This window comes from Talpa europaea, assembly GCF_964194135.1.
Source record: "Talpa europaea genome assembly, chromosome: 12".
NCBI lineage: Eukaryota > Metazoa > Chordata > Mammalia > Eulipotyphla > Talpidae > Talpa > Talpa europaea.
The window spans coordinates 4,609,514-4,633,666 of NC_140079.1; the positions used below are offsets into that span (position 1 = coordinate 4,609,514).

Consider the following 24,153-nt stretch of genomic DNA (forward strand, 5'->3'; position numbering starts at 1 on the left):
TTTCAAAAAATCGTAGCTGAGAATTTTCCAGACCTAGAGATTGAAATAACCGTGAACATTCTGGAAGTAGCGATAACACCCAAATTTCAAAGTGAAAATGACCTACCCTTGACACCCCACTATTTAAATTATTAAAAATCAGAAAAAAAGGGAAAAAAAATTACAGAATGCATGAATAAAAGAGGATTTGCAAAGGCATCCAACGGAGGCTTCCTCAGATTTTTTCCCCAGTCACTCTCCAGGACAGGAGAGGAAGGAAGTGCTCATAATCCTAAACACAAGGACTTCCCGCCAAGAATACTCCACCCTGCAGAATTATTCCATTATGAATGTGAATAAAAGCTTCCCCAGACAGAGAAGTCATGGAGTTGATCACTGTCACATCTGCCTGCCTGACACTAAGCGGACAAGAGTTCTTCTACAAGAAAGAAAAAAATGAAAAAACCCTGAGCAAAATGACATGAACAGGAATATTATGGGTCAACAACAAAGCATCAAAAGGAAGAGAGTGAAGGACAGAATTAGGTTCAACTGAGTATTAGCCCTGGACACTCATGGATACTTTGATATGACAAGATTATTCTCTAGATAATTCATAAGTTGCTTGTTTTTACCTGAAACAGATGTACATATTTTTCCTTCATATCTTGTAAGGACCCAGTTTATTATTATTGTAAGTATCCAATGTTTTGTACTTATTTTGTAAGTACCCAAATTTCCGTTTTAAACGTTTTACTAAAGAAAACATCATTGAGACTATGCTTTACTTAATACTGACCACAGTTTTCAGACCAGCTAAAAATAATTAAGGAAATACAGAAAATATATTTATAATGTAAAAAACACTGATATCAAGTTCAATACAATAAGACAAACAGATTATCTCTGACTAAGTGAGGGCAGGATCATGACTTAGTCTGTGGATCATGAGCCCTGCTGCTCCCGACCAGACAATCTGAGGAAGCGGCCCCCGTCACATTGGGGTTGCTCTGCAGCTGAAGAGCCTCCCCAGGGCCTGCTTTATGTCCCTGTTTCTGAGACTGTAGATGAAGGGGTTCAGCATGGGGGTGACCACCGTGTACATCACCGAGGCGATTGCACTGTCCCTGGAGTCGTGGGTAGCAGCAGAGCTGAGGTACACGCCGAGCGCCGTCCCATAGAACAGGGAGACCACGGAGAGGTGAGACCCGCAGGTGGAGAAGGCTTTGTACCTGCCGCTCGCTGAGGAGATTTTCAAAACAGAGGACACAATCTTAGAGTAGGAGAAAAGGATGCCACTGAGAGGAATGGCCCCCAGAACCCCCGCTGCTAAATATATCACCAGCTCATTGAGGAAGGTGTCAGAACAGGCAAGCTGGATCACCTGGTTCAGTTCACAGAAGAAGTGAGGGATTTGCAGCTGTGAGCAAAAGGACAGTCGCAAAACCATTAAGCTGTGTAACAGAGCATGCAGAAGACTTAACACCCAGGATGCAAGAAGCAGGAGGCCACAGAACTGGGGGTTCATGATGACCGTGTAGTGCAGGGGATGGCAGATGGCCACAAACCGGTCATAGGCCATGGCTGTCAAGAGGAAGGTGTCCAGTCCTCCAAAGAATATGTAGAAAAACACCTGGCTGAGACAGCCCACGTAGGTTATGGCTTTGTTCTGTGTCTGGATGTTGAGCAGCATCTTGGGGACGGTGGTGGAGGTGAAGCAGATGTCGGCAAAGGACAGGTTGGCGAGGAAGAAGTACATGGGGGTGTGCAGGTGGGGGTCCGTGACGATGGCCAGGATGATGAGGAGATTCCCAGTGACCGTGACCAAGTACATGACCAAGAATGCCCAGAAGAGGAGGGGCTGCAGCGAGCCCTCTTCTGAGAGCCCCAGGAGGGTGAACGCTGTGGGGTGGGTTTGGTTTCCTGGCGCCAGGTCGCTGGTGAGCCTGGGGGATGGAGACAGAAGTGATGTCAACTTAACCACAGCAGAGCAATCACGGAATGAGTTTAAATGGTGTGATTTCATTTTAAATACATTCAGTGAATCAATTTCATGTTACTGAGCTAGTGCCTGTTCCCTGTTGCTGAAAATAATGAGCCATGGGTACATCTAAAAAAACATTTTTCCTAGTCAAAATTTTCTTTGAAAACTTCCTGAGTTCTTCTTTTAAATATGTTTGACCAATTATATTATCCAAATATTGTTGTGATCATGGAGAAAAAGTAGTGAGATCGACTTTGAAGTATCCTAGCTCTGGGGCCTCCCTGGTGGCCTAGGGTTCATGTCTCACGGCTTGCCCCGGGACAGTCTGTGTTTGATCCCCGGCCAGGGAGCTGACCCTGGCGCAGACCTCTCCTGATTTGCTAACTGCTTCCCTCAGGAGTGTCTTTCAGTAGATCGGCCTGTCCTGCTTCCCACTCATGTCTCTAGCGTGTCTTCTCACTCCCTGCACCTCTAGCCTGCACTCCAGTTCTATGCGCTCGGAATTAATGAGCAAATTTTTTTTCGAGGAAAGAAGAAAAAGGAAAATCCTAGCCCCAAACAAGTTTTCTTCTAATATGTGTGTGGTCTCGGTAAATGATATTTCATATGGTGATTATTATGTAAGTAAAATAATGCAGTTGGATGAAGAGGTGGATTCTAGAGGAAACTTGACAATCACTTCCGATTATGAGATTTGAACAAAAAAATCTGAAGTCAATGGGACTTTTTTATATGAAGGTCATATCACGTGGCAACAATATATCCACGAGAAGAACATTTGGGTTTGGGGAAATAGCCAGGAAAAGATGTCAGTACAGGAGCCTTCCTGGCACAGTTAAAGAACCAGAAGTAGGGGTGTGACAGGAAGGGGTGCTCCAGGTTGAGGGTGAGATGAGAGAGGTTGGCAGGACGTCCCGACTTCCTGAGGCCTTGGAAGTTCCCGCACATGACATTGTACGTTTGCTGATCTTCTAATGTGTAGATTGTGTTACATGTGCTGTGCCTAAGTGTGTGTATTATGTATCACATATATAAATTATCTGTAATTGAATCCCTCAATAAACTATAATTTGTTTCTCTCCCATTTCATCTAAATTCTGAATGCTAGATTAGAGACGACATCTTTAACTTTGGGATAGATGTCTAATCTGTGCTTCCTCTACCTCTCCTAAGGATTATTTTCCTTATTTCTGCCACACACACTTTCTGATCCACTCTTAGGGCATTTTGTCCTGTGCCTTGAGGCAGAGCTGACAGTTGGAAATCGCTATGGACAGTGAAGATGGGGAGTGTTTTACTTTGCAAAGAATCAGCTGTGCAGAATTGTTGTAAAGAAAGTTGCTGTTTTCTTCTGCATTTTAAAACACTGGATACCTAAACAAACAGAACCCTGGCTATTGTCTCCTTATTTATTCATTTTTTTGTAACCGAGGGAATATCGGGGTACCCCTGCAGGTATTGCCACCATAGTGCACCCACACTCACCCATATTCACCACTGCAGACCATTGTGCTTCCTCCCGCCTTGTTCTTCCCCTTCCCCCAGTATCCCCCTTTGGGGTCTCAGCTCTGTGGTCAACTGTCAAGGGTTAGGCCCAGCTTGTCTTAATCTGTTAATTTAGTTACTTTATATTCCAAACATCAGTCACACCATCTGATATTTATCTTTCCCATGACTTAGTTCAGCTAGCATCATGATTTCAAGCTCTATCCATGTTGCCACAAATGGAAGAGGTTTGTCTTTTTGATTGCTGAGTAGTATTCCATTGTGTCTATATACTACATCTTCTTGCTCTGTTCATATGTTAGGATGTTTCAACTACAATAAATAGTGCTGCAATAAATATGGGAGTACAAGTTTTTTTTCAAACTAGTTTTTTGAATTTTGTGGACAGATGCCTAGGAGAGGAATTACTGGGTCAAATGGCAGATCCCATGTTTACTGTGTGAGACGCGTCCTCACTCCTCTCTGTAAGGGCTGACCAGGCTGCGCTCCCACCCACGGTGAGTGTGGCCCACTGCCCTGCATCTGAACAGCATCCCATCAGGGTCAGTTCCTATGTACCATCTGCTTCTTGGCAGGTCCCAGTTACCCTCAACTCTGACTGGAAAAAGCTGATTGGGAGATAAATGAGTAGATGATGAATACAAATAGAGTTTAATAGTAACAGTGACAGGGTCTCACAACAAGTTTGGTGATGTATCAGTGACCAGAAATCTGCCATAGGAAAATTAGTTCTTGTTTATATCGATGAACTTATGATAAAATTGGTTTTGTGATATATCATTTCTCTTAAAGTTGCAGTTTCCAGGAATATATCCATGATAGTAAGTGAGAAATTAATGTATTCACTATACTCTGACACCTCACCCTGATTTCCTTTAGTTGGGAATAGTAGATAAATAAATACATGTTGCATGAGCTAGATGAACAATATGGTCTCACAAAAATAATGACAAGTTGAGAAAGACAGACGGGGAAATGCTAAAATAGTTGTGGAGAACACGCAAGAGGAATTTTCATATCCTGAGACTCATCCATTAGGGGGTTAGACCTGGGTTTACATGAATGAAGTAGAATAAAACAAATAAAGCCCCCAGGAAATTGTGTGAATGCATTGTCTGAACACACCGTGGCCACTGATTAACAGTTCTCGTCCATCAGTTGTGTGTACCTGTGTATGCGTGCGTGTCGTTTCTGTGTGTGTGTGCGGGTAGGTGAGCTTCATCACAGAGTAAAGACAGGTCTGATTTTAGGACACAGTAAGAAGAATCTGGCATCCATCGCATACAGGAGAGACGTATTTAAAAGGTCAGTTCTTGCTAATGAGGGAAAGACCATGTGAGTGAGGCCCCAACTGAAGAGCCAGGCCGGGTGGAGAACAGTTCCTTGGACACCAGGGCCCCCAGGCCGACTGACCCGCTGTCACGCCACTCGCCTGTGGTGGGGTTGACAGTGGGCTCCTGATCTGAGTGTTGTTTTTGTACCTGTTCCCCCTTATGTGACCACACACTGTGACATGATGCAGTAGTGAGTGAGATTGTCCCTCCTCTGGTTTTTCATTTTTGTGGAATTGATTCTTTTCTTTTTCTTGGGCTTTTATATGCATACAAGAGCTGAGGTACAGGCCAGAGATGGGGGGGTGGTGGTGGTGAGAGGATTCACCAGAGACAGAGCGGGGAGCAGAACAGGCAGATCTACTGAAATCCACTGCTGAGGGGAGCAGCGGGGAGACAGGAGAGGTCTGCCACGCCATGTGGGTTTCTCCCTGGCTGGCCGGAATTGAACTTAGGAATCGAACTCATGCTGCAGAGGCTGCAGATTGCTTCACAGTGCGGTGCTTAACCCCTTGCGCCACCAGAGAGACCCTTAGACTTTGGGTTTTGATCTCTCTTTGACACAGATAAACTGGTCCTTGTTTTGCTCCTTGTCCAACAAGCAGTGTCCTCCCCAGACAATATTCGCTAAAATCCTGCTTGTGCCCCAACAGTCTGTCCCTTTCCTCCGTGTTGTTTATTCCTGAGACCATCATATCCCACATGCGCTGTTCCTTGTGCTCAACCCTCTATGTCATAACGTAACATCCACATGAGCAGGGATGTCAGTTAGTTTCCCCACTTTTGTTATTTGATTGTATAGAGACTATGTCAAGGAATTTAATTCTTAAAATAAATGAAACCAGAAAAATAAAGTCTGGTTAAATATAGCGGGATCAGCTGAATGCATTAAGCACAATGGAGCACAAATCTAAGACCGTGTGAAAAAAGATATAACAAGACTTAATCACATCCACAGGTTCTCTAAAACATAAATTGGCAAAGACTTAAAATGAACAATTGTAAATCACACACTTTTCAAGCAGTGAAAAATGCAGATCCAAGATTATTTCTACCTAGATAAACAAAAATGGATTCCAATATGCTTGAGGAAAATATCATTTGTCCTTTGAATACAGAAGAATGTGACCCAGGAGATGGGAAGGTGGGGGCTGTTTTTAGGAACAAACTGGCTGCCCATCGTCCCTTTGTCTCTCTTGTATGCAGAAGCTTTTCAGTTTATGTAGCCCAACGTGTGGCTTCCGCTTTTTCATGTCACAAGGAAGTCATTTCCTATGAAATACCAGAGAGCTCCTAAATATGTGTTTTCCAGAGGAGACACCTAGATGGTCAGCAAGCGCATGAGGGGGTGCTCAGGATCACTCACCAGGGAAATGCAAATCCAAACCAGGGGCTGTCACCCCACACCTGCTGACAGAACTCCCAGGGACATGGCCAAAGGTCAGCAGTGAGAGTAGGGAGCAGAGAACCCTGGGGTGCTGTCACTGGCTAATACACCGCTTCAGCCACGGTGGGAAAGAGAATAGAGGTGCCTCAAATAGCAAAGTTAGACCCCCCATGATCTGTTCATACGTGTACAAAGGCGATGAAAACATGACACCAAAAGCTATCCACACCCCTTGTTTATTGAGCCAAAATTTAGAAATAACCTATGAGGCCATCAGTGGACAAATAAAGAAAATAATGTGTACACGTATAGATATATGGGCTCTCTCTCTCTTTCTCTCTCTATAAATATATATATGTATATGTAATTGATCTTAATTTTCCACATAAATATACATGGATTTTGTAAAACTTACAATGTGTAATATACACACAGAATTTTGTGTGGTTATCACACACATTCTTTGTAATAATATGTGAGCTACTATTCAGTCAAGAAAAAGGACAACCTGTCTTTTGCGACAACACAAGCACCTAAGAACATTCTGCTCCATGACAGAAGTAGAGAGCTACCCATCCTGGAAATCACTTCTGTGTGTGGTCCTTACAGAGGCTTGAATTGGTTACATGGATGGGGGTGGGGAATTTGGTAGGAGTTGGTTCAGGATACACACTTGAAGCTGCTGGATGAGTAAGGTTCTGGAATCTACTGCATAGTGCCATCATCAACAGTACTTTCTTATAACCTTCCAAGTGGCCGAGAGATTATTTCTGAATCGTTTTGTGACAAAACTGAATATGAAATGCATGTAGTGATGGAGGGGGTAGCTAGTACTACAGTGGTAATCATATTGCAATATATAAAGATATCAAATCAAAATTTTTTTCTCAACTTACACACTGTTTCGTTTCAATGAAATCTCAATGAAAATACAACAAATCAAATCAAAATGTGAGATGTAGTAATGAGGAAAAACAGATGTGACATGAACACAATCTGTATAATAGGTTATTACTACTAAGATGGAAAAAATCAGCCAATGTTTAAAATACATAATGGGACACAATAGGATCTACCGAGCCCCACACAAAATTGAAAACCTTCAACATTTTGTCCAACCATCTCCACATATGTGGGGGAATTGAGTGCAAAACACTTATTTTGAAAAACTCCAATTCTGTTTGAATATTTGAATCACAAACCAGAATAAAAAATCAGAACCTGTACATCAATGAACACTAAGAATGAGCACAATTTATAATTGAAAAAAGCAAAATTCAACAAGCAAAACTGCAGATTGGCCAATGCTACAGTGGTTGTGAAGTAAAACTCTTTAGTCTCCCCCAACTGACATTAAAGAACAAGGATGACTTCTGTGAGCACCTGCTGTGAGGGAACACTACACACTGTTCCTCTCCTCAGCTGCTCTGTGAGGTCATCCGCCCCCAGAATCCTGGATCTCTCCAACACAGACGCCCTGCTCATCACCCCTTCACTCCCGTCATCCCCTTCGCATTAAACACTTTATTTCCTGCTGCCTCAACTCCAGACCTTCCTGGATCTGTCCTAACTTTGCTGGAACCACGTTAAGCCCCCCACTCCCCCTTCAGTCTCATCGTAACAGATTTTCCCTCCTGTCTCTTCACTGTCAGCACCATCTCTGTATTGTTGAGAGCAGTGGACAGTTTCGAGTCACAAATTAAGAAAATTAATTAAAAATGGATGAGTCAGTCAAGCAAGAGAACAAGGGAACCTCTTGTCCCTGGGCCTGGTTTGATCTCTGTGACCTGAGGCAGAACTTCTCAGTTTGCATTTTCCCTGGATCTTTCCCAAGTGCCTGCTGGGCTGAGACTCACCTGGGTGGGGGCTGTGACGGAGGCTTCTCCATGTAGCTTCTGGACGCTTGAGGATGGATCTGGGCTGTGTCACAGACAGGATCTCAGGAGGGCGCCTAGGGCTGGTCCCTGGGCGGAGGTCGGGCTCCACAGACAGGAATCATGTCCTCTCCGGTCCTGGGTTACACAGTCTGAGGAACCGAGGGAGACAGGGTATTTACCGCCCTCCACGCGGTCTCATTAGCCACACCTCACTCTCCTGCTCCACACTCTGAGCTCATGATTTCCCTGTGGACACTGGACTGGACAAAGGAAAGTTTCTTAATGATTCTCTGATCCCGAGAGACTAGATTAGATGTCAAGTGCATCCAGTTTTTGTTACTCCTTATGCATGAACTCCTGCACCTTCCAGTTCTGTGACCATCCAGCACCTTATTCTCACTCTGTGTTCAAGTTTTCCAAATGTCTGTGCCTGAGGAGCCCGTCTTGACTTGATGCCCTGGATCATCAAGGCACAAATGTGGTACAAGCACAGACCCCTGAATATGCCTAATAGTGCTGTTCCTCTCTCATAAAACAGAGAACCGAGTTCCTCTATATAAAACCTTAGCCTCCACACTCCTTGTTGTCTTGGCACTTTTGCGAAAGCAAATAGGAATTTCTTCTTTGTTTTCATTGTGAAGTGACTGCAGCAGCCTCATGTTTGAAACTCCAGAAGGAAACGACTGGGTTCCTAACCAGCTGATATGCAGGTGTAAAGAGCAAAGATTTTTGTAGCGGCCACACTCACTCTGAAGCCCGTGCACCTCCTCAGCCCCCCAAAGAGTAGGCAGGGGTCCTGCTTAGCAGCACAGGGAAGTGCTAACATGCTGTGCCACTGCCAGCACAAATTCCACTCCTCACAGTGGGCATCACCATCCTCAGAGGTCACCATCCTCATCCCCAGCAGCAGTTGTCTGAGCAACCTCAAATCATGCCCAGACTTCCCTGCCAAAGGGGGTCCGTGACAGCCCCTGGTGAGGCAGGAGCAGGCATGACAGCGAACTCCAGTGAGGGTCTCCCTTTGCTTTTCCAGCAGCCAGAGGAACGGCTTGTAGTTCCTTTTGATGGACTCCTGTCAGTACTGAAAGTTCTTCTTTTGGAAGACAATCGATTTTCCTTAACTTTTCTGTCCTTACTGTCCACTTTATTGCCACAAACACAGTAGCGGTGTTTTACACCCCGTACCAGGGCTCTGTGCAAGTCAGGCACGCTTTTGAAAATAACTTGTTACGTCTGACAATGTAACGGCACACTCGCTTGGACTAATATCCTCTCTCCGTCCACCAGACGTCTCCTGACCAGCTGAGTAGCTCATGTTGAACTTGACACGTCTCTGTGGGTGTGGAACAGGAGAGGATGGACCTCAACACCCCAGGTTCTTTGTATGACTTTATTTGTCAGAATTATGCTGTGCAAATATATCCGCCCTTTAGTAGGCTGTCTTAGTGTTGTAGTGATGTTTTCTTTTACTGTACAGAATCATTTGGTATACAGTCCCAATTATTTATATTTGCTTTTATTTCCCTTGCTGCTACAGATGAATCCACAAACACATCTGAAATTTATATTGTAGAGTGTTTTGTCCATGTTTTCTTCTATGTGTGTTATGGTTTGGGGTCTTACATGGAAGACTTTTATATTCATTTTGAATTGATTTTTGTGTGTTTGGAGATGGAGTCATCTAGTTTCATGCTTCTGCATGTGTGTCCAGTTTTCCCAATACCTTTTCCTGAAGAGGCTTCTTGCTCCAGTGTATGTTCTTGGCTCCTATTTTGTTGAGTAACTGTTCCTATAAGTCTGGTTTGTTTCTGGGTCTTGATTCTATCCCATTGTTCCAGACCATTTTAATCATCCGGTATTGTTTTACTTATTATAGCTTTATAGTATAGTTTGAAGTCTGGTTTAAGTCTGGTTTAATAATGACATTTTCCCTTTTTGGTCATTTTGCTTTGCTGTCCAGGGTCTTTTGTGGTTCTATATGAATTTCAGTAATGTATGTTTTATTCCTTAAAATATGTCACTGATAATTCCATGGGATTGTGTTGACTCTGTGTAGTGCTTTGTGTAGGATGTTCATTGTGACCACATTGATTCTTCCAATCCATGACCAAGAAATAACTTTACATTTCTTCGTGTCTTTTTGTATCTCTTTTGACAGTCTTATAGTTTTCTTTATACAGGCCCTCCACATCCTTTGTTAAGTTTACTAACTAGGTATTTAACTTTTATTTATTTTGGTTTGATTATAAGTGGGATCACTTTCTTGATTTTTTTCTCACCTACCTCATTGTTTATATATAGGAAGGGAGCTGATTTTGTTTGTGTTTATATCTTGCCACATTAACTGAACTGGTTTATTATATTGTTAGATCCAATCCAGGTATGCTGAAAACCCTAAAAATTGGACATAAATGGAACTCATCCTAAAATACTAACCAATATTTACAAGCACTTGTCTCAAAACATCCATGTGAATATTGGTTTATTATTCCCACACTATTAGATAAGAGAAAACTGACTTAGGGCCATCTTTTAAAAAGATAATTTAAGAAAGATATTCAATCTTGTATAACCTTATGTGTATTAGGTATAAAGGGACCCATGTAGTATGTGTGCCTAATTTTTTATGGCTATTCCAATTCAGTAATTTCACATTTATTTTATACTGCAAAATAACTTTATTATTCACTTTGAAACATAACTTAATTTTAATATAAAGCTATTTATTAAAAGTGACACTCCCATTGAATTCTTATCATTTCCTTTGAGTTTAGCTTTCAATTTATTACACTGAAGTAAACTTGCATTATAACATTATTTAAATTTCAGATATACATGATTATTAATCAACATAGGTATATGCGACATTTAGTTCATTGCTAATGGTTCAAATCTGGGCCTCTCCTGGTGGCGCAGGTGGTTGAGCACAGTGCTATGAAGCTGACCGCAGCCTAGCAGTGCCGGTTTGATCCCCGGCCACCTGTGAGGGTACCATATGGCGCAGCAGACCTCTCCTGTCTCGCCCGCTGCTCCCCTCAGCAGTGTCTGTCATCAGTCTGCCTGTTCTGTTCCCTGCTTTGTCTCTGGTGAATCCTCTCACCCTCCGCGCATCTGGCCTGTACCCCGGTTCTTGTATAAGTAAATTTAAAAAAAAAAAAGAAATATTTTTTTTAAAAAAAGTTCAAAGTTATCATTCATTATACCATTGTCCTCAGTTTCTGATTTAAACACCTCCCTTACCCTATCTTTCTGTTAGCCACTAATTGTTCTTACTTTGTTTTATTCACATGATCTGTTTATTTGTTTCCTTTATCACACATGAGTGAAATCATGGTATTTGACTTTCTCTGCTTGGCTTATTTCAGTAAGAATAATTCTGTTTTATCCCTTCTGTTGTTGCAAAGGGCACAATGTCATCTTTTTAATATCTAAATAAACAGTTTTCCATTATCTACATATACCACATCATTTTGGCCATTTTTCAATCAGTGGACACTTGGATAGTTTCTGCCTCTTGACTATTGTAAATTCCACTGCAGTGGACATGGGTGACACACACCTCTTTGAATTAGTAGTTTTTGTGTATATTTTCGAGCTACATACTCAGAAGTTGACAATTGGATTATAGGGAGCTCTTATTACTCCATTGTTGAGGAATTTCCATACTGCTTCCAGAACAGATGCACAAGTTTCCCTTCCATCAACATTACAAAAGTGTTTCCTCTTCCAGCTAGGACATTGTGAGCTCAGTGACCAGCACAGGAAAGGAAATCTCCACCCGCTACCAGAGTGAGGAGATCAGAGTTTTCAGGGGACCCCAGATGGCTTCATAATATATCGCAGAGCAGAAAAAGGATGGGTGGGACAGAGAACAAAGCACTTCTTTGCAAAGTAGCAAGAAGACTCGAGCATTTGCAAACTGGATCCCTCAATGGACAGCAGGGCTGGTGGCTGTGGTGTGGCCATTGCCTGTGGCTACTGTCTGTGGCCAGAGCGGTGCAATGGGCACACACCCACGTAGGTGCCCCCTTCATATCCAGGCCAGCTGAGTCAGGATGGGACCCTGTGGACTAGACCCAGCTCCAGTCACCAGGAGACTCAATCCATGGCAGGAACAACTATAGGGAGGTGGGGAGAGAAGTTCCCACAACTGAAGATCAATTGGAGCTTCTGTGGAGGGAGGGGGAGGAGGTGGAGGTGACAGAGTTCACTGCTCAACAAACTCAGACAACACTTAAGTCCCAGACACCCCACTGCCCACTTCACCCCAAGGTGAACTAGAAGAGAAACAATTAACTGACCCCCAAAACCCCGGCTGTACACCTGGAAATGAGGTGACATCAATACTTAGAAATCAAGAAACATCCGAGCATAGAAGGGGAAAAAAGGATCAGAACAGAATTCTGGCTCATAAATACAGGAGAGAGAAGCAGAGGAGTCTCAGCGACGTGGAGCAACAACATTAAATACACCCGTGAGTTATGGGAGGTGACTCAGGGCAGACGGGCAGCTGCGAGACCTGAGAAAGTAGATAAAAGAACCGGAGGGTCTTCACCAAAGAGATGGAAAATATTAAGACACACAAAAGTGTCTGAATGTAAATGAACACAATATAGAAAATGTTTTAAATAGAATTAAACTGGCAAACAAATTTACTTCAGAAATAGAGGATCCAAATATATAAATCACCCAGTTAGGAAAACACAGAGAAATGAGACAAGGACACAGGAAAAATAAGGAAATGCTACAAACAATGTCAGACACAATTAGAAGTGGAAACATAAGGATAGTGGATAATCCAGAAGGTGAAGAAAGAAGGGAGGGGTGATGCTTTTCCAAAAAATCATAGCTGAGAATTATCCAACCTAAAGAATGAAATAAGCAGGAACGTCCAGGATGTAGAGATGACACCCGGATTTCAAATTGAAAATGACCTGCACCTGACACCGCACTATTAAGTTATAAAAAATCACGGAAAAGAGAAGAATTTACAGGAGGCCTGAGTAAAAGATCATTTGCAAAGGCCCCAAATGAGGCTCTCCTCTGATTTCCCCTGTCCATCTCCAGGAAAGAAGAGCAATGAATGCAAGGACTTCCAGCCAAGAATACTCTATCCTGCAGAATAATTCAAATATAAATGTCAATAAAAGCTTCCCAGACAGAGAAGCCAGTGGAGTTTATCACTGTCTGGTCTGCCTGCCTGACAGTAAAAGCTGACAAGAGTTCTTCTGTAAGGAAGAAAAACTGAGCCTTAGCTCACAAAGCCCTGAGCAAAATGACATGAACAGAAATATTACGGGTCTACACAAAATCACCGAAGGAATGGAAGTAAAGGACAGAAATCAGGGACAGCTGAATATTGATCCTGAACACGCGTGGATGCTGTGATATGACAAGATTTTTCTGGAGATCATCAGTAAGTTGCTTGTTTTCACCTGACACGGTTGTACATATTTTTCCTCCATTTGTTTATATTATTAGGTAAATGCCAACTTTTTGTTTTACACATTTTCCTGAAGAAAAATTCAAGTACACTATGCTTTTGTGAGTGCTGACTCCAGTATTCAGAGCAGTTAAAAATAATTAAGGAAATACAGAAAGCATATTAATAATGTATAAAAAAACTGATATCAAAATCTGTACATAAGACAAACACAGATTATCTCTGACTGACTGAGGACAGGATCATGACTTAGTCCATGGACTGTGAGTCCTGCTGCTTCCGACCAGACAGTCTGAGGAAGCGGCCCCCATCACGTTGGGGTTGCTCTGCAGCTGAAGAGCCTCCCCAGGGCCTGCTTTATGTCCTTGTTTCTGAGACTGTAGATGAAGGGGTTCAGCATGGGGGTGACCACCGTGTACATCACCGAGGCGATTGCACTGTCCCTGGAGTCGTGGGTAGCAGCAGAGCTGAGGTACACGCCGAGCACCGTCCCATAGAACAGGGAGACCATGGAGAGGTGAGACCCGCAGGTGGAGAAGGCTTTGTACCTGCCGCTCGCTGAGGAGATTTTCAAAATAGAGGACACAATCTTAGAGTAGGAGAAAAGGATGCCACTGAGAGGAATGGCCCCCAGAACCCCCGCTGCTAAATATATCACCAGCTCATTGAGGAAGGTGTCAGAACAGGCAAGCTGGATCACCTGGTCCAGTTCACAGAAGAAGTGAGGGATTTGCAGCTGTGAGCAAAAGGACAGCCGCAAAACCATTAAGCTGTGTACTAGAGAATACAGAAGACTTAACACCCAGGATGCAAGAAGCAGGAGGCCACAGAACTGGGGGTTCATGATGACCGTGTAGTGCAGGGGATGGCAGATGGCCACAAACCGGTCATAGGCCATGACTGTCAGGAGGAAGTTGTCCACTCCTGCAAAGAGTAAGAAGAAAAACATCTGGCTGAGACAGCCCGCGTAGGTGATGGCTTTGTTCTGTGTCTGGATGTTCAGCAGCATCTTGGGGACGGTAGTGGAGGTGAAGCAGATGTCGGCAAAGGACAGGTTGGCGAGGAAGAAGTACATGGGGGTGTGCAGGTGGGGGTCCGTGACGATGGCCAGGATGATGAGGAGATTCCCAGTGACCGTGACCAAGTACATGGACAAGAATGCCCAGAAGAGGAGGGGCTGCAGCGAGGCCTCTTCTGAGAGCCCCAGGAGGGTGAACGCTGTGGGGTTGGTTTGGTTTCCTGGTGCCTGGTCTCTGGTGAGCCTGGGGGATGGAGACAGAAGTGATGGAAACTTAACCACAGCAGAGCAATCCAGAAATGAGCTTAAATGGTGTGAATTTATTTTAAATACAATTAGTTAATAAATTTGATGTTATAGAGCTGGTGCATTTTACCTGAAATTATCAAGGCTGTTAATGACCCAACTTCTTAATTAGCCATTCTTACATCTAATGCAAATATATTCCAAGTCCAAATTTTTTTTAAAAATTTCCTGAGATTTTCATTTTTCTTTTTAAAAAGAACAGGCAGATTGACTGAAATACACTGCTGAGGGGAGTAGCAGGGAGACATGAGAGGTCTGCTTTGCCATATGGGTGGGTAGCTCCCTGGCCCGCGATCAAACTCGTGCTGCAATGGCTGTGGATAGCTTCATAGGTTACATGTTAACCCTTGGCGCCGTCAGGGAGGCCTAGAGATTTTCTTTTAAATACATTTGACCAATTAAATTATCCAAATATTGTTGGAATCATGCAGAAAAAGCAGTGAGACCAACTTTGAAAAATCCTAGCTCTGGGTCCTCCCTGATGGCCTAGGGGTTATGTCTCAGGGCTTCCACCCAGACAGCCTGTATTCCATTCCTGGCCAGGTTGCTGACCCACATGGTGCAACAGACCTCTCCTGTTTTGCCAGCTGCTCCCCTCAGCAGTAGATCACAGTAGATCTGCTGTCCAGCTCCCGAACCTTGTCTCTGGTGAGTCCTCTCATCCTCTGCACCTCTGGCCTGCACGCTAGCTCTTCTATTCAAATAATAAAAAAAATAAATCTTTTTTTTTAAAGAAATGAAATCCTATCCCCAAACAAGTTTTCTTTTAAGTATGTGTGTGGTCTCCATAAATAATATTTCATATGGTGATTATTATTGTTAAGTAAAATAATGCAGTTGGATGAGGAGGTAGAATCTAGAGGAAGCTTATATAACCACTTCCAATTAGGAGACTTTGAACAAAAAATATGAAGTCATCGGGATTTTTTATGAAGGAGATATCACGTGGTAACAATATATGCATGAGAAAAACATTTGGGTTTGGGGAAATAGCCAGAAAAAGATGTCTGTCCAGGAGCGTTCCTGGCACAGTTACAGATCCCAGAAGTATGCTGTGACAAGAGGGGGTGCTCCAGGTTGGGGGTGAGATGAGAGAGTGGGCAGGAGGCCCGGACATCCTGCTGCGTCATGACATTGTACATTTGCTGATCTTCTGGTGTGTGGATTGTGTTACATGCGCTGTGCCTAAGTGTGAACAGTAGTCCTACATGTATAAATTATCTGTAATTCAAATCCCTCTGTAAACTATCATTTCTTTCTCTCACACTTAATCTAAATTCTGATTGTTTGATCACAGAAGACAGCTTCAACTTGGGACAGATGTCCAATCTGTTCATCTCTTTACCTGTAATAAGGCTTATTCCCCTTATTTTAGCCACACACACACTTTCGGATCCGCGCTTAGGGCATTTTGTCCTGTGCTCTGAGGCAGAGCTGAGAATTGGAAATCAAATCACTAAGGACAAGGAAAATAGGAAGTGGTTTGCCTTTCAAAGAATCAGCTGTCCAGAAATGTTGTAAAGAAAGTTGCTATTTTCTTCTGCATTTTTTTAAATATTTATTTTATTTATATAAGGGCTGGGGTACAGGCCAGATGTGCAGGAGGGTGAGAGGATTCAGCAGAGGCAGAACAGGGAACAGAACCGGCAGAATGATGAAATCCACAGTGCTGAGCGAACAGCAGGTGAGACAGGAGAGGTCTGCTCACCATGTGGGTTGCTCTGAGGCTGGTGGGGATCGAACTGGCACTGCAGAGGCTGCGGACAGCTTCACAGCGCTGCGCTCAACCGCCTGCGCCACCAGGGAGGCCCTTCTGCATTTTAAGACACTGGATACCTAAAAATGAAGAACTTTGCTTTTTGTGTCCTTATTTATTCATTTATTGTTTTGTAACTGAGGTAGTTCCAGGGTTCCCCCTCCAGGTATGGCCACCATAGTGCACCCACACCCTCTCACCCGTATTCCACCACTGCAGACCTTTGTGTTTCTCTCCCACCCCATTCTTCCCCTTCCCCCGGCCTCCCTTGTTGGCATCTCAGCTCTGTAGTCAGTTAGCAAGTGTTAGTTTCTAACCTTGTTTTAATCTGTTAATTTAGTTTCTTTATATTCCACACATCAGTCACACCGTCTGATATCTATCTTTCTTATGACTTATTTCAGCTAGCTTCATGATTTCAAGCTCCGTCCATGTGCCACAAATGGCTAAAGTTTGTCTTTTTGATTGCTGAGTAGTATCCATGGTGTGTATATACTACATCTTCTTGACCTACTCATATGTTAGGATATGTCAGCTATAATGTATAGGGCTGCAATAAACTAGGCAGTGCAAGTTTTCTTTGAAGTTAGCTTTTTGAATATCATAGACAGATGCCTAGGAGTGGAATGACTGGGTCAAATGGCAGATCCATGTTTACTGTTTGAGACACGTCCTCACTGCTCTCTGTGAGGGCTGGACCAGGCTGCACTCCCACCCGCAGCAAGTGTGGCCCACTGCCCTGCGTGTGAACAGCGTCCTGTCAGGGTCAGTTCCTTTGTACCATCTGCTTCTTGGCAGGCCCCAGTTACCCTCCACTCTGACTGGAAAAAGCTAATTGGGAGATAAACCTAGATAAACAAAAATGGATTCCAATATGCGTGAGGAAAATATCATTTGTCATTTGAATACAGAAGAATGTGATGAGGAGATGGGAAGGTGGGGGCTGTTTTTATGAACAAATTGGCTGCCCATCGTCCCTTTGTCTCTCTTGTATGCAGAAGGTTTTCAGTTCATGTAGCACCACGTGTGGCTTCTTACTTTTTCATGTCACAAAGAAGTCAGTGGCTATGCAAATACAAGAGAGCACCTAAATATGTGTTTTCCAGAGGAGACACCTAGATGGGCAGCAAGCACATGAGGGGGTGCTCAGGATCACTCACCAGGGAAATGCAAATCAGAACCAGGAGCCTCACCTCACAGCTGCTGACAGAGCTCCCAGGGAGATGAGCAAATGTCAGCAGTGGGAGTGGAGCACAGAGAACCCTGGGGTGCTGTCAGTGGGATAATAAACTGTGTTAGCCACAGTGGATAAGCAAACAGAGGCGCCTCAAAATAGCAAAGATAGACTCCCCTGTGAATTGTTCATACATGTACAAAGGCAATGAAAACAGGACATGGAACAGCTATCTGCACCCCTTGTTTGTTGAGCCAAAATTTAGAAATAAACTATGAGTCCATCAGTAGATAAAGAAATGTGTACATGTATAGATATAAAATATATATGTGATATATATATGTATATAGTATTGCTCTTAATTGTCCAAATGAATATATATGGATTATGTAAAACATATAATGTGTAATACACACACAAGATACCATGTTGTTATAATACATATTCTATATAATGAAATATCAAATAATATTAGTCAAGAGAAAGAAGGACACCCTGCCTTTTGTGACAACATGAGCACCTAAGAACATCCTGCTCCTTGATGGGAGTCAGAGAACTGCAAATACTGGATATCACTTGTGTGTGCGCATCTGAAACAGACTTAACTTGCTTCCACGGACTAGGGTGGGGAATTGGGAAGAGGTTGTTTGAGGATACACACTTGAAGCTGCTGGATGAATAAGATTCTGGAATCTACTATAGTGTGACATAGTCAACAGTCATTCCTTGTAACCTTCAAAATAGCTGAGAAATTATTTCTGAATCATTTTGTTTCAAAAATAAATATCGCTTGTGTGTATTGATAGAGTGTTAGCTTCTGCTAACTGGGAATCATACTGCAATCTAAATATATCAAATGTACATGTTTCTCTCCAATGTACACACTGTTTCATATCAGTGAAATCTCAATGAAAATACAACAGATCACATCACAGTGTGAGGAGACATAGTAATGACTAAAAACAGATGTGACCTATGAACACAATATATATAATAGCTTATTAACACTAAGAATGCAAGAAAACAGCCGATGTTTAAAATCCATGGTGGGACACAATAGAATCAACTGAGGATCAAACAAAATTGAAAACTTTAGAACATTTTGCCAACAATCTATACATATGTGGGAGAATTGAGTGCAAAACTTTTATCCTGAGAAATTCCAAATCTTTTTTGTGTATTTGAATCACATACCAGAATAAATACTGAGCCCTAGTAAGTAAGTAAACTGTAAGAATGAGCACAATTTATAATTTATTTATTTGTTTGTTTGTTTATTTATTTATTTTCAAATAACAAGTCCTCCTTTTAAAATAAAAGATTTATTTATTTATGCATACAAGAGCTGGGGTGTAGCCCAGAAGTGTGTGCCATGTGGGTTAGTTCCCTGGCCGGGAATCAAACTTGGGCTGCAGTAGCTGCGAATTGCTTCATAGGGCCGTGCTTAATCACTTGCACCACTAGGAAGGCCCACAAATCCTCTTTCAGCCACAACTAATTTGCTGTTAACCCAAACCATCCATGGGATCTATGGATGCAAGCATCTTAGAGGTCTAAAGGCCCACTGCTTCTGGTAAGAACCTTAAAAGTTGGGTAGCTATCCACCCACATCCTGCATTGCTCAAGAGAGTCTGGGAGTTGAGGGCTCCCTCCTGATTGTTTGGCTCTATGTCAGGAGTGAGGTTTATTGTGAGAGTGTGTCTCAGCCTTAAGAAAATGCCTACATGTTCTGATATGAGTGTTTTCTCATCTACGAGTCATTCAGCTACTTTCTAGATTTCTCTCAGGGAGAGACGTTTGATCCCTAGCTATACATTCAGTATATCCATGGTAAGATGGAAATTCAGGAGCCTCCTATAATGCTACCTTGCTCCCTTCCTTCATCATATTTTCTATATTATTTTTGTATTTTTTTTCATTTTTATTTTTTTTAAATTTTTAATCATTGCTCATTTTTAAACAATAGAACAATTTATAATTTAAAAAGTAAAATACTAACAAGCAAAACTATGCAGATTTGACTACTGCAGTGGTTGCAAAGGAAAACTCTTTAGATCCCCAATTGAAATTAAATAATAAGTATAACTTATGTGAGCACCTACTATGAGGGAATACTGTTCGTCTCCTGTTCATCTCCTGCACACTGTTCATCTCCTCAGCTGCTCTGTGAGGTCATCTGCCTTCATTAGTCTAGAGCTCTCTGACACACACCACCTTCACACACCCCATCCACCACCATGCATCCCCTTCGCATTTCATACTTTATTTCCTGCTGCCTCAACACCAGACCTTCCTGAATCTGTCCTAACTTTGCTGGAACCACGTTAAACCCCCACTCCCCCTTCAGTCGCATCCTAACAGGTTTTCCTTCCTGTCTCTTCCCTGTCAGCACCATCTCTGTATTGTTGAGAGCAGTGGACAGTTTTGAGTCACAAATTAATTAACTTAATTAAAAATTGACGACTCAGTCAAGCAAGAGAACAAGGGAACCTCTTGTCCCTGGGCCTGGTGTGATATCTGTGACCTGAGGCAGAACTTCTCAGTTTGCATTTTCCCTGGATCTGTCCCAAGTGCCTGCTGGGCTCTGAGACTCACCTGGGTGGGGGCTGTGAGGGGGGCTTCTCCATGTAGCATCTGAGTCCCTCCTGGACGCTTGAGGATGGATCTGGGCTGTGTCACAGACAGGATCTCAGGAGGGCGCCAAGGGCTGGTCCCTGGGCAGAGGTCGGGCTCCACAGACAGGAATCATGTCCTCTCCGGTCCCGGGTTGGACAGTCTGAGGGACCGAGGGAGACAGGGTATTTACCGCCCTCCACGCGGTCTCATTAGCCACACCTCACTCTCCTGCCCCAAGCTCTGAGCTCATGAGTTCCCTGTGGACACTGGATTGGGCAAAAGGAAAGTTTGTTAATGATTCTCTGATCCCAAGAGACTAGATTAGATGTCAAGTGCATCCAGTTTTGTTACTCCCCGGCCTTCATGTTGTAACCACCCAGCACCTGTTCTAATTCCGTGTTCAAGTTTTCAAAATGTGCTGGGAATTGCATGGGGACAATAATCAAGATGAAAATGCAAACATTGCGCAAGAAAGGAAAAATGATGTAAAAAAATAGAGAAAATAAAAAAAAAATTAAAAATCTATGCTGAGGATCCCAACTTGACTCGGTGCCCTGGATCATCAAGGCACAAATATGTTGGGGGCACAGACTCCCATCATTTGTCCGGTAGTGCTGTTCCTCTCTCGTCAAGCTGAGAACCGAGCCCTCTATATAAAACTTTAGCCACCACACTCCTTGTTGTCATGGCACTTTTGCAAAAGCAAATAGGATTTTCTTTTTTGTTTTACTGTGATGTGACCGCAGCAGCCTTATGTTTGAAACTCCAGAAGGAAACGCCTGTGTTCCTAACCAGCCAAATGTGCAGGGCCCAAGAGTGAAGATTTTGGTACCTGCCCCACTCACTCAGAAGCCCGTGCGCCTCCTCTGACCCCCGAGACTAAGCACGTGTCCTGCTTAGAGCACAGGTTGCTGCTAACACGCTTCCCTGCTGCCAGCGCGAGGTGCTGCCCACAACAGTCCACTCCTGACACCGGGCGTCCCCACCCTCACAGGTCACCATGTCATCCGAGCAGCAGTTGACTGAGCAACCTCTGAATCGTGCCCAGACTTCACTGCCAAAGCAGGGTCCGAGAGAGCCCCGAGGAGGCAGGAGCAGGCACCACAACGAACTCCAAGTGAGGGTCACCCGTTGCTCTTCTAGCAGCCAGAGGAAGGGCTTGTAGTTACTTTTGATGGACTCGTCTCAGTACTGAAAGTCTTCTTTGAAAGTCTATGGAGTTTCCTTAATTTTCTTGCCCTCAATGTCCACTTTGTTGCCACACATCACAATAGGGATGTTTTCACACCCCAGCAGGTCTCCTTGCCAGTGAGACACATTCTGGGAAATAACTGGATGTGACATCAGACAATCTAGTGGCACACAGGGCTTGGCCTGACAGCCTCCCTCTCCGTACAGATGTCTCCCAACCAGCTGTGCACCTCACAGTGAACTGGACCCGTCTGTGTCTGTTGTTGTGGAACAGGGGAGGAAGGACCTCAACAGCCCAGGTTCTTCCTATGTCTTTAATTTTCAGAATTATGCTGTTCAGATACACCCTCCCCTTCAGCAGGTGTCTTGTTGCTGTAGTGCTGTTTTCTTGGGCTGTACAGAGCATTCGGGTTGCTATAGGCCCAATTATTTATGTTCTCCTTTGTTTCCCTTGCTGCCAGGGATGATTCCACGAACACATCTGAAACTTATATTGCAGGGTTCTCTTCTGTGTGTGTTATGGTTTTCGGTCTTACCGCAAAGTCTTTTTGTTTTATTTTCAATTGATTTTTGTGTGTTTTGAGAGAGAGTCATCTAGCTTCCTCCTTTTGCATGCGTGTCCAGTCTTCCCAATACCATTTACTGAAGAGGCTCCTTGCTCCAGTCTATGTTCTTGGCTCCCGTTTTGTAGATTAACTGTTTCTATATGTCTGATGAATTCTGGGGTCTTGATTCTATCCATTGGTCTCTGTGTCATCATCCCGTACCATTATAATTATCCAGTGTTATTTTAATCATTATAGCTTTAAATTATAGTTTGAAGTCTGCTATTGTAATTTAACTTTTTTTCCTTTTATTGTCAGATTTGGTTTGCTCTGAGGGGTCTTTTGTGGTTCCTTATGAAAATTGGTAATGTTTGTTTTACTTAAAATGGACTCAATCTTTTTTTTAATGTGTATTGTACTGTTATTATTTTTTTACACTGATGTCTTATTTGGTTCCCCTATATTCCTGCTATAAGGGAAACCATCCGATATTTTTCTTTTTCCTTCTGGTTTATTTCACTGAGCAAAATTCCTTCTAGCTCCATCCACATTGCTGCAAATGGCCTGAGCTTATCTTTTTTTGATTGCTGAATATTATTCCATTGTGTATATGTACCACATCTTCTTGATGCTGTCATCTATTTTGGGGCATTTATGTTGTTTCCAGGTTTCACCTATTGTAAATAGTGCTACAATAAACATAGGGGTTCAAGTGGTCTTTTGAATCAATGTTTTTGTGTCCTTTGGGTAGATCCCTAGATCAGTGGGGTGTCTCTCTGTTTTGGTTAATGTCTCTTTGGCTGTAGAGAAGCTTTTCAGTTTGATGTCATCCCAGGTGTTTATCTTTGCCTTCACTATCACTGCTTTGGGTGATGAGTGTTTAAAGATGTTTCTGAGACGTATGTCTTGTAGTGTTTTACCTATATTTTCTTGACATATATTATAGTTTCAGGTATTGTGTCCAGTTCTTTTATCCATTTTGAGTTGATTTTTGTGCACGGTGAGAGGTAGTGGTCTAGTTACATTTTTTTGCATGTGGAGGTGCAGTTTTCCCAGCACCATTTATTGAACAGACTGTGTTCCATTGCATATTCTTTACTCCTTTGTCAAAGATTAGTTGTTCATATAATTGGGGCTTTATTTCTGGGCTCTCTATTCGGTTCATTGGTCTGTGTGTCTGTTTTGGTTCCGGTACCAAACTTTTTTAATTATTATGGCTTTGTAGTATAGCTTGCAGTTTGGAAGTGTGATGCCACCTTTCTCCTTTGCTTTCATCAGTAGGGCTTTGGCTATTCAGTTTTTTGTGGTTCCATATGAATTTCATCAGTATTTGTTCTATTTCTCTTTTTTTTAAAAGATTTTTTTTTTTTATACAAGAAGTCGGGTACAGGCCAGATGCACGGAAGGGTAAGAGGATTCACCAGAGACAGAGCAGGGATCAGAACAGGCAAACTGATGAAATACACTGCTGAGGGGAGCAGAAGGCGAGACAGGAGAGGTCTGCCGCACCATGTGGGACCCTCGCTGGCTGGCCAGGATCGAACTGGTGCTGCAGAGGCTGCGGAAAATTTCACAGCACGGCACTCAACCGCCTGTGCCACCAGTGGGAGGCCCAGTATTTGCTTTATTTCTTTGAAGAATGTCATTGAGATTTTTATTGGAATAGCATTCAATCTGTATATTTCTTTAGGGAGGATGACCATTTTAATAATGTTGATTCTTCTAATCCATGAGCAGGGGATTTCTTTCCATTTCTTTGTGTCTACTTCAATTTCTTTTAACAGTGTTTTCTAATTTCCTCTGTAAAGCTCTTTCACTTCTTGTTAAGTTTATTCCCAAGTATTTGATTTTTTGTTGTTGCAATTATAAAAGGGATGGTTTTCTGATTTCTTCTTCAGACTGACTGTGTATAGGAAAACTACTGATTTTTGCATGTTGATTTTGTATCCTGCTACTTTACTGAACTGGTTGATTATTTTGAGTAGTTTTTCTGCGGAGTTTTTAGGGTTCTCTATGTATATTATCATATCATCTGCAAAT

At 42.9% G+C, this 24,153-nt stretch overlaps 1 protein-coding gene across 1 annotated transcript; it reads right to left on the bottom strand.

The window, feature by feature from the left end:
* Positions 1-973: 973 nt before the first annotated feature.
* Positions 974-20,114, bottom strand: LOC311180644 (olfactory receptor 7A10-like; the record flags this gene model as incomplete). The annotated part of the gene is made up of 3 exons (XM_084248558.1): positions 974-1,363; positions 14,208-14,769; positions 20,023-20,114. The coding sequence occupies 3 exons, from the start codon at positions 20,112-20,114 to the stop codon at positions 974-976; spliced, it is 1,044 nt and encodes a 347-aa protein (XP_084104684.1).
* Between the last annotated feature and the right edge of the window lie 4,039 nt (positions 20,115-24,153).